Source organism: Schistocerca serialis, chromosome 2, assembly GCF_023864345.2.
Source record: "Schistocerca serialis cubense isolate TAMUIC-IGC-003099 chromosome 2, iqSchSeri2.2, whole genome shotgun sequence".
Lineage (NCBI taxonomy): Eukaryota > Metazoa > Arthropoda > Insecta > Orthoptera > Acrididae > Schistocerca > Schistocerca serialis.
This window is the reverse complement of record NC_064639.1, coordinates 630579996-630592633: the sequence shown is the minus strand read 5'-3', so window position 1 is coordinate 630592633 and position 12638 is coordinate 630579996. Positions and strand designations below refer to the sequence as shown.

The 12638-nt window shown below is 39.2% G+C and overlaps 1 protein-coding gene across 10 annotated transcripts in view; it reads left to right on the top strand.

Annotated features, from left to right (window-relative positions):
- The window catches only part of LOC126457690 (uncharacterized), a 358927-nt gene that overhangs the window by 64563 nt on the left and 281726 nt on the right, over positions 1 to 12638 (top strand). Inside the window, exon 1 of one of the 10 annotated variants that reach the window (XM_050094209.1) lies at positions 1224 to 1273. The exons of 8 other annotated variants lie outside the window; for them this stretch is intronic. In XM_050094209.1, coding sequence (XP_049950166.1) covers positions 1246 to 1273 — 28 coding nt within the window. In that variant the 5' untranslated portion in view covers positions 1224 to 1245. Of the gene's footprint in view, positions 1 to 1223; positions 1274 to 10141; positions 10243 to 12638 lie in introns of those variants that run through there. One more of the 10 variants, XR_007585502.1, reaches the window with a different exon arrangement.

The following is a 12638-nucleotide window of genomic DNA, read 5'->3' as shown; positions in this document are numbered from 1 at the left end:
GAGAAAATATTTGGAACATTGACCAGAGCCAATTCCACTACGAAATGTCTTCACCCTCAACACTGTCATGCTCTACCCACAGATATACAATTGATGTGGTATTATCAATGACAGACTGATTAGTAAACAAGTTGTACATCTGTTTTGAAGTCACAAAAGTCACTGTTGCCCCATATGTTTCGAAGGAACCTGTCCACGAAACATTCATGCGGAGGCAAGCAAAACTAGAACAAGACCCAAAGATCAACATGAAACGATTTGTAACTTTAGTCCTTTGCGAACACGCAGCAGGTGAAAAGAACGTGTTGTTGCATAATTGATGGTGAGGGTATATGCATCGTCCTCGTCGAGGTGCAATTTGTCCAATCAAAGATGTTATGCTGAAGATATTCCACTGCAATCCACAAAACACTACCATCTCTTGGTGGTTACATCTTTCGCCAGTATAAGCTCTACATCAGAAGGATTGCTGTTATGGAAGACTTCAATATTCCAAAACACAAGCGAAGATTCACATAAGTTTATCATTCTACACTTCGCTCTGTTATGTACAATCAACTTTCTGCAACAGGGTATATGCATATTTTGCACTAAACTTGGTGAAAGGCCTGTTTGACGCTGACATACCCACATTACCATTTAAAAATGTAATTAATGTCACGTTTGTTATTGGACTGATTGAATACGTAAGTGATATTGAACATAGAAACGTGGATTTAGTGAGGTGTTGTCTTTGTTCTCGTCCGTATTGTTTTAACCACTCCAGCTGCTGCAGAATGGGGATTAGTATAAGCACTATCTGGTATGTAGGATATGTGTCTTCGCATTGCGGATTTGACAAGTATTGCCAATAAGACGTGTGTGAAAATATCAACTCAACTGTGTTTGTGTGCCGTGGCAGTTAATTTCCGTGGACACTGTCGTTTCGTTTCCTCGCCTCTACTAAAGTGACACACAACGCAAAAAGAAGGAAAGGAAAAAAGAAGCAAACTAATTCACCCAGAATGGTAAAAAGTGTTATTAAATGCTGTAGTTGTAATGTTGATTATAATTAGACACTGCGAACGATAAGACGTTCTTTCAAGCACAAGGAAAGTCAATCTGCTGCTAGTTGCTGCAGCCAGAGTTCACGGAACGGAAAATCAGATGGGAACTTGACGATAACATTCGGTGATGCTATCGGGTGTCTAAACATATATAAATAAAAATATAACGCAGACATCTGTTATAGTCCTGTCGAGTACAATGAAGGCTTCTCTGTTGCTTGTTGCTGGTAATTATCGACAGAATTTATAAACTTTCATTCACGATAAACATTTTTTTCTTACATCCATTTTACATAATTTCTCATGTATTAATCCGTTTGAAAAGCTATTTGTACAATCGAGGAAGTACATTTTATTGCCGCAATTGGCGACGTAAAATTCGGAATGGAAAACACCTTAGAGGGTCGGGAGTGTTCTAGGACGATTTTTTCATATCCTTTGCTCGCGAACAATGGTAGTTCATAGATAGTTGACGAAAGGTATTTGTTTTGCCTATATGAAAAGTATGAATGGTTTGAGAGTAAGTCTCTAGCAATTACAAAAATATATATTGTAGGTACAGTCTTATTAATCTTATAGGTACACCCGTAGTCATCTTGTTAGAGTTGTGGAATATCAGTTTGACGATGAGGAGATTGAGCTTGTTCAGCATATTCGTAAAGCCCTCGAACTCACTAAACAAAAGAATCATTCTTCGTCTTCTCTGTCATCTCAGTCCTATCGATTCAAGACATACGAAACGGACACAGCAACCTACAGACATTGTGCTTTGAGAACCATCACTTTCGTGGATGAATTTCATTTCATTAAGACATTTCCAATAATTCTCACACTCGCAACTGCTTTTCCTGCAGCCAGTTTTATGTGGCCGTTCAACTTTAGGTCTCTTCGGGCAATTACTCCTAGGTATTTCCTGGTTTTAGTGAATTTTCGCCAACAGTGTAAATGACGTGTTGTGGGTTTTTTCACGTGTTTATGCGCAGTGCAGATTTCCATATCCCTGCAGTCTTTTAACGTAACAACCTCGCTACAGACATCAATGTCGTCCGCGAAATATCTTATGGAATTTCCGTCGGTACCAAAGGATCATTTACGTAGAGGGTGTTAAAAAAAAGTATTTCATGCATTGAAAGATGTTTGTATGGTCGAAACAAAAAAACAAAGAAAACAAAAAAAGAATCCAGTAGACTTTAAAATGCATTCCATATTTCGTATGAACACTTCTTAATCTTCGCTATTATGAAGCTTATCTCGTCTACTGTAAGCTGTTTGCTGAATCGAATCATTAACAGAGTGCAGTAAGCAACTGAGTAAACCAGTGGGACCACATAACATTCTTGTTGTATCATAACATATTACTCACAGATACTCTCCCGAGTATAAAACTGCACAGTCAATAGGAACAAAGCATTTAATACGAAGATCGATGTTTACCGACAGAACTTAGACAGTTACAAACCGATCACTACTGCACAAGTGTTTAGCAGTGTACAACAACGATAGAAATGTAAAAAAAAGGGAGGCAACGAGCGGCAGCCTTCCTGTAGGAAGTTGTCTGGATGAATTTAGAAATCAGAATAAAAGGTTTCCCATCTCCAAAACGATTAAAAGCTACACTTGGTAAATAGCTAATGACATTGAATTCAAACAAATGCTGGACAACAAAGGCAATGCCGTAAATAAACAGAATGCCCCTGCGCAAAGTTACATGTAAAAAACACGAGTAAAATAAACACTAAAGATGTTAATTAGTGATCAAATAATTCTAATAAAAAAGTTAACTGCGACTAGCAACACTGCATAGAAACTCTAATGCGTCAAACAAATCACGATAATGCTGTCTCTTTGAAAATATTTAGTCGTGACCAGAAGTAATTAATTCTTTATCTGATACTATTCGAATAGTGCCGTCGAATCTTTCCTCCAGGGCAAAAACCTCTTGCCAATACTAGTGTTGTGTAGAGATATATCATTTACAGAACACACCATAAAATCAGAAAAATTACTTTGGCTACAAGAGAGCCAGTTTGCGTTTGTCACTCAAACGTGTATTGAACTTATATCACTTTTCGTTTCAACGGATTGCTGCGTTAGCATAGCAGTGATGCACGATATAAAGAACCGTAGCTACTACAGCTTTCTATTACAACAACCACTTGATTGAAAATAAGTGTTCAATTTAACGGATCCTTTTTTCTTTTAACCATATTCTTCACTTGAGACTTTTTCGGAAGTTATGATGAGAGGATACGATTACGTTGATGGTTAACGGGTTGGGTCAGTAAAGATTGGTTTGACAAGACAATTCTATTTTTCCAAGAAAGATACTATTAAACTGGCATGCGTATACCACAATTATAAAACTATTATAAAAATCTTACTTTGCGATGAGTTGCTTGAAGTACGATGTAAAGCTTATTATGATATTCAGTATAGACAGTAGCCTCTTTTTGATTAGCGATAAGCTAGAATAAACTTGGCCCTTACTGCTTTATCGTTAATGCTAAATACTTTCTTGGACATGTGCTACGCACATACACGTGCTCCCTCACTTATGTCTTACCGTCCCACTTATTATAACACCATTTCCCGCGCAATTTGTCATTTCTGCTCCAAGACACACGTCTGTAAAACAACACACCCCTCCGCGCATTCTTACGCCTACGATATTATCGTGACATGAAATGTACGTCATGTTTCATACAAATATAACATCCATGACATTGTCAGAGTATTTACTACAACTTCAAATAATTATTTGTTATTTATTCTTCCAGCATATATTACAATCTCATTTACGATGAAATTCACAAGTACATACAGTTTCCAAAATGGTTTTAAACTTATGAAATTAAGTATCTGGAAAATACGTGTGGCACTGACTCGTAGTTTTACAAGCTATTACATACGGCCTGCATTTGTGATCAAAATGGTGTTTGGTATATTCCTTGTGAAACAGCAGGCTTTAATTTTCTGGCAATTACAGGGATAAAACGACAACGTTTTTCTTAAGCTGTTCAAAATACGCACCGGTTCTGTTAGAAATAAGGTATCCGCTGCACTTGCAATGAACTGTGAATACGGTTTACGGTATCACCAAGTACACATAGCTCTAAAAGTATGGATCTTACAGCTCACGTCTTCCGGATATTTTGCTTGTGTTTTCATCCAAACTACCACCTCCCAGACTATGGAATACATCTTCTACACTGTGTATATTGTGAACAGTTATAGACATATCACAGCTTCTTTCCGACTATAACTTTTGACCCATTAAAAGAGTTCAGTTGAATTATTTCTGCAGTGAATTACCGAATAAAATCATAAATCAGGTCCAATATCCGGTATTCAAAATGGTTAAAATGGCTCTGATCACTATGGTACTTAACATCTGAGGTCATCAGTCCCCTAGAACTAAGAACTACTTAAATCTAATTAACTAAGGAGTTCACACACATCCATGCCCGAGGCAGGAATCGAACCTGCGACTGTAGCAGTCGCATGGTTCCGGACTGAAGCACCTAGAACCGCTTGGCCACCGCGGCCTGCTATCCGGTATTCTCGTACATTGTCCAATAAATAACATTTCCGAACTGTATCGAATATTGTTCGGAATAATTCAAGGAACGAGGCTTAGATGTGGGCGACATTGCCCATACTGTGATTCCGAGTTGATGAGTACCATAAGACTTTAGTTTGCTGAATCAATTTGGTTCCTTACGGAGGACACTTCCTTCCTCCAAAACGATCAACCTCCGTGGGTATAAAAGGGGTTGTGCAACGACAACGAGTTAGGCATTCAATCATGTCTGCTTTTTTCGAGTCGCTTGGAATGCTTTGCCGCTCTTTCGACATTAACTTCTGCTGGAAGGGGAGAAAGTTGTGTATAGGATCTTGAAGACATTTTCTCACATCCAGATACCTTTCCACTACAGAGTGATATTAGTTTATATTGCTCGATCAAATACGTCAATGTCGACTAGGTGGGTCTTTTGAGACAATTCAACGAAACCTAATTCTGTGGTGAATCAGTTTCACAAAAGCGAAATCAGTACTTCGACCTCCTCTCCTTGATTTGTGGCGAGGGCGACAGAACGGTCAAAGAGTGACTTAATAAGTGAAGTAGATGTATATACTGTAACAATACATGTTAAGATTTTTTGTCAGATCGGTTAGTGACTGTTTCATTAAAATTTCATGGCTGCTTTCGGGTTTTGCTTTTAACAAGGCTCCGAAGTCATTTAAACGTGCATGAAGCTCTTATTGTTTTGACAGAAACTTTGTAACGTACCACTAGAACTGTGGCGGGCCTTTGCATTTCTCTGGAACCTTTTCCGGCATATACAGGTCTAAGATGCCGTTTGCAAATACTCGTAGAATTGACCTTTTTGTGCATCACACCCCCATCATTAAAGGAGCTGAACGTTCGATCTTGACAGCTAAAATGCACTGCAGCTAAATTGCTGATATTTCCGCTGAGCTCGAATGCTTTCATATTTCCTGTAACATTCTTTTGACACCAGAAGCCGTTGAATTTGTATCAGCCCAATGATAAAAAATGATTCGCGAACTTTGGGTCTGTTCGCTGATCATGTAAGAGATCTCCCTATTAGTCGCTTCTGTAACTAAAATGCTGGAGGTACTTGTCAGAAATGGAATGAAATGAGCTTATGGAATTTGTCAGAAATATTGTCCAGAACGGTCTCCTACAAAACCAGCCTATGGCACCAGTTTCAATCGAATAGCTCTTTCATTTAATAGCTATATGCATTTTGAGAGTTAGTGACTGGTGTTGCAATCCTTTTACACTTGAGAAGTAAAGAAGCATAAGGCTAAGATGTGATACATACTGCAATGCGCACACAACACCTCTTGTAGGAATGGTGAAAAGAGGACTGCAGCTTTATTTATGGAACAAAAAAGATACTGCATTAAATACGTTTTGCTAACTTAGGACAATATTTTCCGCATTTCTTTCACTCTTCTATGTTGTAGGAAGCAACATAAGTTTTAGATCATTTGTGTGCGTGTGTGTTATTCAACGATTTTTCCCATGTGGTCGCCTCTTTGTGTCCTCATTGCAACTAAAAAACCAGAAAATATAAATCTTGCAATGTAGGTTCTGCTATTCTAGGAAAATATTTTTGGAATATCTTCTTACGCATATCATGCCGCCTTCACAATATAGAGCCTGACTCGTGCATAACACTTCATTCACAGTGTCTGTTTCTGTATATTGAATTGTAACATAGGACGTCACGTTCTTCGTTGCCTCTATGAAATGTTAGGTGTGTTGATAGATAATTTTTCTCAAGCGTCACATTTCAAACGTTTCATTAAAAACTATAAGAGGGGCTTACAAACGTAAGACGTACAGCAATAATGAACAGCAACGTAAAATGCGCTGCAAGTCACTAACTAAACAAACGACTATCAAAGGGATTAAAGGAAGGTAAAAGGTAAGTACGAGCATGCAAATAAAAAACAGTGTTGAACAATACGTAACATGAACAAATAAAACAGAGGGAGAATCGTGTAACAATTACAAAGCAAAAATTAGGGGCCACATAATAAACGCTATGGAAGAAAGCGAGTACAATGAAAAAACTCTTATATTCTTTACAGATAAATACGTAGTGAAACTGGCAACAAGTATCCAACAAACCAGTTGCAAAATAAAACCAAACTTCAATTACTGGAAACATTTCTTGATCACAGAGTATAAAGAAAAGTACAAGAGCCCTAAAGTTACCATATTGAGATCTCATTCCAAAGAACAGACGGAAACATATCCAGTCATGTTAAGAGTAAACTACTGATCTAACAGCGACAGGATGCATTGTCTTCTTGGCAGATACCATTGTGCCGAAGAACATTAAACTCTATGGAGGGGTCCCAAAGCACAAACGCATACTAGTTTCGATCAATAATGACATCTATTATGAAGAATCACCGACACGAATTCATTCCCAGACCATAGCACTCCCTCACTCATTGCAGGTTCTTTGCATTGAGACGTTTCACACCGTACACGCCACCCGCCTTATACCCGATCGAGCATAAAACGTTTTTCGCTTAAAACGGCCACTCAAAACAGGTCCAGTTCTGGTATTGGAGTAAAAATTGAAGACTTCGTCGCCGATGAACAGCAGTCAACGTGAGCGTTCGAATCTGGGACCTGCTAAGGACGCCGGTAAACAGCAATCTTCGCTTAGTTATTGTTGAGCAGACACTGTTGGTAACCCCTTGGTTCATCTGGGGCGTCTTTTCCTCAACTGTTGCATGCCTCTTCATCTGTACACATCTGCGCAGCTGTCTTTCACTCCTGTCATCAATGGGCCATGCTGCCCCACTGGTCATGGCGTCGATTTTGAATCGTGCAGTTTTGCCATGCACAGTACACTTTCAGCAGGCCGACACGTGAACAGTATACAAACCGAGGCGTGCATCCACCCTTGGTCCGAAAGGCAATAATCATTCCCATTTGGACGTCAGATAAATAGCTTCGTTTTTGCTTTACGACAACGATTCTACTGTCCCCCGCGGCTCCCTGACGCGCTTTATATAGCTTCCACTGTTAATGTTGCACCCTACCGTCATTGAGTGGTTATCTCGTGCTGATGCCGAACAAAGGTAGTGGTCACAATTCTGTGACGGATCCGTGTATGTACTAGTATCTTGGACTTAACGCTTCACACCGTACACGTCACCCGCCTTATAACCGATCGAGCATAAAACGTTTTTCGCCTAAAACGCCACTCAAAACAGGTCCAGTTCAGGTACTGGAGTAAAAATTAAAGGCTTCGTCGCCGATGAACAGCAGTCGACTTGAGCGTTCGAATCTGGGACCTGCTGTGGACGCCGGTAAACAGCAATCTTCGCTTAACGATTGTTGAGCAGACACTGTTTTTAACCCCTTGGTTCATCTGGGGCGTCTTTTCCTCAACTGTTGCATGCCTGTTCATCCGTACACATCTGCGCAGCTGTCTTTCACTACTGTCATCTATGGGCCAAGCTGCCCCACTGGTCATGGCGTCGATTTTGGATCATGCAGTTTTGCCATGCACAGTACACTTTCAGCAGGCCGACACGTGAACAGTTTACAAAATGAGGCGTGCATCCACCCTTGGTCCGAAAGGCAATAATCATACCCATTTGGACGTCAGATAAATAGCTTCGTTTTCGCTTTATGACAACGATTCTACTGTCCCCCGCGGCTCTCTGACGCGCTTTATACAGCTTCAATTGTTAATGTTGCACCCTACCGTCATTGATGCCGAACAAAAGCGGTGGTCACATTTCTATGACGGATCCGTGTGTGTACTAGTATCTTGGACTTAACGTAGATAGTGAAAGATCTCTGATGCCTCCATCGTACAATATGCCGGCTGTTTGATGTCAGAACCAATGAATAGCCCAGCTTTTTCAGTCAAATATCTGGCTAACTTTTAGTGGGGCAGAACCTTACTAGAAAGGGAAACATTTCCAAACATAAGTGAGGAAAGTACTAATATTGTCAATTTAATTGTGAGATAATAACAATCCAACAAGAGCTTGAAAGACAACTGCATTTGTATATTGGAGCTAGAAATTAACTGCGAGAACTTGTCCGACATGAACGTAGCGTCTATGTCACTGCTGATTCTTTCTTTTTTTATTTTCTGGGACGAGCGGACTGTTCAAGAAATGACCCATCTTTCTGTTATATACATCATAGCCAATTACCGTGTGGGGTGTTAGGCGGACAGATTGGATTCCATTACCAACCTTATGGGTAGCGATTTCCAGTTACAGCATTTAGCTTATAGCCAGGAGAGCATTTAGCATTATTCAATGAAAGTATGTAATTTTAGTAGGGTACATTCAGTACAAGGGATAAATTACTCGGGGCAATCGTAGTACTGCACTTACGCCATTGTTGCTCCCAGCTGGAGTGGCAAGAGTATTCTGCTTTCGTCGAACGGATTTCAACTGCCAGATTTTTCCTAGGCCACGCGTCTCCTGTGCCAAACGCAATTATCGTATGATGGTTGAAGTTACTAACGATTAGCCTGACGTATATGCTGCGATGTATTGGTACTACTCTTATGTAGTTCAAATAATCCATGGGATGATGTTAGGCACTTACCACATTTGAGCGCTCTTTGGATTACTGGGCTGATATTGTAGGGTCGAGCGGTACATGCCTGCTTTCTTACCACGGCGAAAAATTATCTTTGCCCAAATTTTAGCGAAGCATCACCGAGTAAAGCGAATGTAAGCAAATACAATCCGCATTAACGTAAGTATTTAAAAGTGGTAAAAAATGTTATTGTCCTGAAGAATTGATGTAGCAAACGTCAAGATGCTAATTTTACAATAAACTGATATTTTTTCGGACAGTGAAATAACTCACATGGTCATCCTACGATTATTGCTTGAGAATGAAACGAAGTAACAAAGATTATCAAATGCAATAAAGTTTGCGTGATTGTGTATTTTAGTGTTAGAAATTTCCAATTTATTTATTAAGCTGGGACAGTCAGTAAAAACGTCCCCTGTCATCGTTAAACACAAAATATTCCCCAGTTCGTAAATAATTACAGTTCACTATAGAGTTCAACGTATCAGAATTCACGTAAACATGAGTAGATATTATAATTTAGTGATAATTAGTAATAATTACAAATTAGTGGTGAAATTTCCGTCCTACCTGTTGCATTTTCACCCAAGTGCGCATGCTCTCGTATCGCGATGCAGTACGTCTTCATATATTCTTCATAAATGTCACAAATATCCGGTATTCTCTTACTGTAGCTTCACTGAATGTAGTCACATGGGTTTCAGTACGTCGAACAGACTGTCAAACTCAGACTCACACAATGAGAGAAAATCAGTATCATTTCCAAACGGTGGAGATATGTTAGCACGTGGAAGAGTTCGTGGTAAGGGTCAGTAGAGTTCCACTATACCTCAGTATTGTCACGCTAGCAGACGGTGCACATATAGCATACAGTAGTGTCGAAGTCGTAAGTGGGAGAGTTGCACTAACAGCCATTAGACGAAATAGCGATCTGTAATTACGTTCATCGATTTTTACAGCACTGCTAGCAGTGGCGGGGGTCCACGGACAACCAGAAGAGTCGACCACCGCCAGCATCGGAAATGAGGAACTAAGCATCGGCAATATCACGGCTGAGAGTAGATTTCTGGGGAGGTCGTCTCACACGGAAGATGACGACGATACCATTTGTGTCGCAGCAGACAACAAGTTCTACTTGTATGCTAATTCGCTGAAGCTGTATTCTTGCTACAACCAGTTACCGAAAGGTAAGTTAATTCAAATACCAGTATTTTCTGTGCATTTTTGACAAGATAACATCAGACTGTTTTGCATTATATTTTGCCAACGATTCTTCCGTTAATGTGAACACATGAATGAAACCTAATTATCAAGGATCAGTGACTACCCTTACCTCACCGAAAATACGAAATTGCAACTTTTCATGATTCTCCACCAAAACCATTCAGAGCAATTGGCTGCGCATATTTAGTCTACCTTTTACACTAACTTTCTTTCCCGGTAAAACTGCTGCATGTTTTTAACTTCTACACACCTTTGAATTCTTTTACGGGGACTATGTCATGTAACACGACATCAAGTTCGAAATGGGCTACAATTTCAAAATTTTACGGAAAGATATTTGAACAGGTGACGTAAGCTGCCACAAGTGCCGCGGTCCATAGCGTGTAGTTAATTTTCACAGTGAATGTATTGGCAGCGTTGTACACACATATACTAAGTTAAACACTATAAATCGATAGGCAACGTACACTTTTCATCGTTTTCTGTAGAAGGCCGAAAAGTGGGTTAGTGTGCATAAACAATATCCGCAATACGCTCAGGAACAAGTAGAAATAGGCTTCTAAGTTTAGAAAAGTTTAAAATTTAGCGACGCGTTGACGTAGTGACGAAGAATTAGGTGAATTGGGCAATGATAAGTGAACGTTCTGGATTACATCTTATCGGAAACATCATGCTAGCATTAAATTAGGCCACACACTTATTCAGTTAATTACACATCTACAATGTAATATCAGATCGAAATATGTTACTTATGGACGACGACAAATGTACTAGTTATTAACCGAATAACCATTGCAAAAAATGTCCGAAATTTCAGGCATTTGTAAATAGCAGCATACATCACATTTCAATTAGGGGTCAGTAAAGGCTGAAACAAGAACCAGGTAAAAGCTCGTTACTTAGGCCACACCAAAGTATCTCGAAAAAAGGATAGGGAAGTGGCGTTGTCGTAGTACTACTTAAGATTTCCACTGAGTTAGAAATTTAATTGCGACCAGCAACACTGCATAGAAACTGTAATGCGTCACACAAACCACGATAATGCTGTCTCTTTGAAAATATTTAGTTGTGACCGGAAGCAATTAATTCTTTATCAGATACTATTCGAATAGTGCCGTAGAATCTTTCCTTCATGGCAACAACCTCTTGCCAATAATAATGTTGTTTAGAAATATGTCATTTACAGAACACAACATAAAATCAGAAAAAATTGCTTAGGCTACAAAATAGCCAGTTTACTTTTGTCACTCAAACGTGTATTGCGCTTATATCACTTTTCATTTCAACTGATTGTCTGCGTTACCATAGCAGTGCTGCACCATACAGAACCGTGGTTAGTACAGCTTTCTATTACAATGACCACTTGATTCAAAATGAGTTGTCAATTTAACGGATCCTTTTTTCTTTTAACTATATTCTTCACTTGTGACTTTCTCGGAAGTTATGATGAGAGGATACGACTACGTTGATGGTTAACGCGTTGTGTCAGTAAAGACTGGTGTGACAAGACAATTCTAGTTTTCCAAGAAAGCTACTATTCTACTGACATGCGTATACCACAATTATAAAACTACTCTATGGATCTTACTTTGCGGTGAGTTGCATTCAGTACGATGTAATGCTTATTATAATATTCAGTATAGACAGTAGCCTCTTTTTGATTAGCGATAATCTTGAATAAACTTGGCCCATACTGCTTTATTCGTTAATGCTAAATACTTTCTTGGACCATGTACTACTCACATATACGTGGTCCCTCACTTATATCTTACCTTCCCACTTATTACAACACCATTTCTCGCACAATTTGTCATTTCTGCCCAAAGACACACGTCTGTACAACAACGCACATTGTACGCAACGCAGCACTCCGCGCTTTCTTACGCTTGTGATATTATCGTGACATGAAAAGTATGACATGTTTCATACAAATATAACATCCCTGATATTGCCAGAGTATTTACTACAACTTTAATTATTTGTTATTTATTCTTCCAGCATATATTACAATCTCATTTACGATGGAATTCTCAAGTACATACAGTTTCAAAAATGGTTTTATACTTATGAAATTAAGTAGCTGGAAAACACGTGTGGCACTGTGTCGTAGTTTTACAAGCTATTACATACGACCTGCATTTGTGATCAAAATGGAGTTTGGTGTTTTCCTTGTGAAACAGCAGGCTTCAATTTTCTGGCAATTACAGGGATAAAATGACAATGTTTTTCGTAAGTTGCTCAAAATA